The 4,107-nt window shown below is 37.9% G+C and overlaps 2 protein-coding genes across 2 annotated transcripts in view; both read right to left on the bottom strand.

Annotated features, from left to right (window-relative positions):
* The window catches only part of txnl4a (thioredoxin-like 4A), a gene marked incomplete at its 5' end in the record, with an annotated part of 4,974 nt that extends 3,805 nt beyond the window's left edge, over nucleotides 1–1,169 (bottom strand). Inside the window, 2 exon segments of the mRNA XM_014021105.1 lie at nucleotides 669–848; nucleotides 1,027–1,169. Coding sequence (XP_013876559.1) covers nucleotides 669–821 — 153 coding nt within the window.
* Nucleotides 1,170–2,039: 870 nt separating this feature from the next.
* The window catches only part of LOC106526485 (E3 ubiquitin-protein ligase ZNRF2), a 14,216-nt gene continuing 12,148 nt past the window's right edge, over nucleotides 2,040–4,107 (bottom strand). The window contains exon 4 of the mRNA XM_014021103.1: nucleotides 2,040–2,952. Coding sequence (XP_013876557.1) covers nucleotides 2,895–2,952 — 58 coding nt within the window. The 3' untranslated portion in view covers nucleotides 2,040–2,894. The remainder of the gene's footprint in view (nucleotides 2,953–4,107) is intronic.

Below are 4,107 nucleotides of genomic sequence, written 5' to 3'. Positions count from 1 at the left end.
CTGTTTACGCATCGTGTCGTCCATTTCCCCCTCATTCCTCCTCCTCCGGGCTGAGCCACTGCTCTACCCATATGCGCAGCAAAAAGACGTTTTTAGACCAAATATTACAGATTTGAACAAATACACACAAAAACATCAAAATTAGCACATAAACAGTACTATATAACATTTTAGACACATTCTAGACAGTTTATCAGCTAAAAAAAGTTAATTTTGGGGTAAGTTACTCTTTAATAACTCTTTGCCAGACTGATCAGTAGTGTCCATTTTAACAAACACAAATTTACAATTATTAAGAATTTTAATCCTGCAGGTTCAAGTAAATAAAATTTACAGAGTATTTTATAGTTTTCTTTTCTAAAAAAAAAAATTGAAATTGAAATCAACATTATGAAGATAACTGAAGTCACAGGGACACTCCTGGTCCTCAAGAACCACTATGTGCATGTTTATCTTTGTCTCTAATTTAACACAGCTGATTTGAATGAATGACTGATGAACAGGCTTCAGTAGAAACACGTGGAACATGCAGGATAGTGGCCCTCAGGATTGAACAATACAGTTGTACTAAATTTATAACATGAAATACTGATGTCTGCAGGAGTTGGAGGTATTGTCCTAAGGCTCAAACCTGGACACTGACAGATAAAAGTGGAAAACAGTGTCACCTTTTCAGCAATGCTGTACAGAACTTCGTCCATCTTCATACATGTTGGGTCCCAGTCGTGTCCGAAGCGGATAACAAGAACCCGGTCCTCCTCAGACAGGATGGCTTGGTCTACCTGCCAGCCGTTGTGGAGATGCGGTAGCATGTACGACATCTTTGATCCAGAAGTGGCGAAAACTAACTTGAACAAACAGAACAGAACAGAGCTTAAATTACCACAATATATTACCTGGAGCTCTACAACAACAGCTACACAGAAGACGGAGCTAGCAAGCTAACATTAGCCGAGCACAAACCCGGAGAAAACAGTGAAATCTTCAAAGAACAAATGCAATAACAATACACGTTTCAAAACTTACCCTTAAATCTAAAATGCTGACAAAAACTGACAGTAAAAGTTAATAGGTTCTTTCAAAAAATAAAGCAGACTTTAGTGGATTGTTTTCTTGAATATTCCAGCACGGACAACAAACCGCGCACCGGTTACGTCATCACACTGCGACTCAGACCTATTTACGTTTTTTTTCCTTTTGTAGCTCTTGCAGTCCTGTTTCCTTTAAACTTTCTGTAGAATAAACGTAGCTAAAGCAAGTTGCTCTTAGTTTTGTTTCCTAAACAGTAAAAGAAAAGAAAAGCTCTTGGATGAAAAATAATAATTGAATGAGATAAACCTAAATAAATAATTAGACTGCCTTTCAGTTATTCAAAATCCTGGAGAAAAAGGGAATCTTAAAGGAAAGCAGTTCATTTATTGTATTAAACTAGAAAGGTTTTTCCTATAATTAAAAATCCACTGCACATAGTGCTATGTGTTAACATAAACTGCTCCTTATGAAACAAAAATAAATATTTGACTTTTTGTTTTCTTCTGCATGCTGGTTTCAGGTTACTCATCTGAATCAGTCAGCATGAACCTTATTTAATGTTTGGAAAACTTGAAGCATTATTCATGTAAATGTAAACAAATGAGGTAAAATATGCATGAATTTCTTTCATGCTTTACTAAACACATGCAAAATAACAGTTCACATTTAACAAAGTAAATGTTTAAGAGTTTTTTCTTTGATGTTCTACTGGTTTAACCGTAAAACTTAATTTTAAAAAATGGTTATAAGTTGATCAAATATCCATATGGAATTAGTCCCGCATACAGATCCATATTCTAGGCTACTAGGAAAACCTTGGGAGCAATGAGAAGTTTCAAATCTGTGTAGCATTAATGATTTTATTCTCAAAATAAATGACCTTTGAATATGTATACTTTAACATTACTCTCATCATTTTAAATTAAGTGCTCTTTCTAAATTTAGAGAAGTCATTTTATTCACAGTGCAGATCCACAGTTTACAAGTCAGACACAGGAAAAAAGACACAAAGATAAAAACATTTATTGTTGTGCAATTCGTTACAGTACAGTCAAGAGGAAAAAAAGACAAGACAAACAGGGTTTAAAGATTAAAGAAAAAACTTTCCAGTCTATGACATAGCAGCACATTATGGCACTCCTTAAAGAGAGTATTAATCATTAGATAGGTCTCAACTTTTCTTTCATTTCACTACTGAACGCCACAATCACATCACTGTGGTGCTAGATGGCCATGTGATTCACAGGTTTAAACTGCCTCATGTTAAATAATTTGGTTTACGACACGATTGTTTTATGAACTACATCAGTAGCCAATTTGGAATAAAATTAGGATCTATTCTCCGACAACCATCAACACAGCTAATGATCCCTTAAAGCTGATTTAGGCTCTGTTTTCAAATTCTATTTGGTTGTTTTCATATTGCACAACATCCACACTCTGACCAAGTCAGAAGTCACCTAAATGTCCTTGCACCATGTTGGACCAAGAAGTCCCTCGCTGTAAAGCCAAACCCAGTCCACCACGACCGGATCAGGCTACAGGGGGCTCACAGTCCCTTCAAGGCCAACAGGCGGCGGCGTACGGAGCGTTCACAGACGTCAGGGGAGACAACACGTCTCGACTAGTGGTTCTTTTAACATCCAGATACATATCCACAGTCTGTCACTAGTTTGTGAGGCAATATACAAAAAAAAAAATATTATGACAACAACAAATAAATTGGCGCATCGTAAAGTAAAGTAAAGTCTCGGAATCCCTGAGGAAGGCTGATGCTGGAACAGGCAGCGTTGGGATTAGGTTTGAGTGAAACAGTCAGCCGCGGTGATGAGCAGCGGACTGAAGCGGCACTTCTAAAGCTCCTAGTCAGAAGGATGCTCCGGACACGACCGATTCACCTGAAACCATTTATCTATGCACCTGAAACACACAGGAGGTGAATGATTAGTGTCTGCGGTTAAAAATAAATATAATCATTAGATAAACATCAATGACTGATTCACTTTTGGAGTCATCCTGACTTAAGATGGCTGCTAAGGAAGCGACATTAAAAAACACGAGTCGTCCCCAAAATGTAGTCACAGGGTTAACGGTACGTTTGTTCAAAACTTTGTAATCAACTTAGTTATTCTGTTAGCAAAATGAACCACTTGTTTTATGCAGACTCTCAAAAATGAATCAATGAACTGACATCTACAACTGATTAACTTCTGGAGTTCCTCTATAGATAGTTCCCACAAGACTGAAACGGAAAAATAGTAAAATCGGAAAGCTAGCTATTTGATGTTAGCTTGGCCGTTTCCTTCCTACACAGTTCCACTGAATTCTAATGTCCCTTCTCTGCTCCGTCTGGGATTTCTCCCACTGACACGGATTTCTCTGGTAGAATTTCAACTGAGCCAACCAGCGAACAGAAGGAGGAGTTTTGAACCATGACGTTTGTGTTGACAAGACTAAACTTTGTTACCCGTGAGCCGTGAGCAGTACAAAGTCCTTGTTTTTCAGCTTTTTTTTTTTTTGTGAGCTATGGCTTCATCAAAGGCTGAATCGCATTACACAGACACAATAGAGTGCAATGAAAAAGCCTCCAAGGAAAGGTTTAATGTTGTTGAGGTACAAGGAGGACAAAGCGGCTACATGTACGCAAAGTTGGACACCCTACCAGCAGTCATGCACATTGACACTGTAAATTATTTAATTTACTATGTGCCAACACTATGAAAAAACTACAATATTTAAAGTCTTTGAACACTAGCGGCTGGGTACATTAAAACTAAAGAAAATTCTGATAACAGGCAAGTGAACAGCTTTGTCCATGAATGTAACTAATATTCTTCTTCTTGTGGTATTTGTTGGTGGTTGTCAATCAACTTAAAAGGCACAGTGTGTAGGATTTGTTGTTTTCAGCGACATCTCGTGGTTGAGTGGTTGAATCATCCTCCCTGGTCCTCCCCCCACCCCCCGCTTCCAAATGCAAAGGAGTTTCTACGGTGTCTCTCAGGGGTCAAAAACCTTTGATACAGCGAGTAAAATAAGTATCGAACACGTCACCATTTTTCTCAGTAAATATATTAC

Source organism: Austrofundulus limnaeus, unplaced genomic scaffold (genome assembly GCF_001266775.1).
Source record: "Austrofundulus limnaeus strain Quisiro unplaced genomic scaffold, Austrofundulus_limnaeus-1.0 Scaffold278, whole genome shotgun sequence".
NCBI lineage: Eukaryota > Metazoa > Chordata > Actinopteri > Cyprinodontiformes > Rivulidae > Austrofundulus > Austrofundulus limnaeus.
Note: the sequence above shows the minus strand (reverse complement) of the source record. Positions and strands in the feature narration are given on the sequence as shown.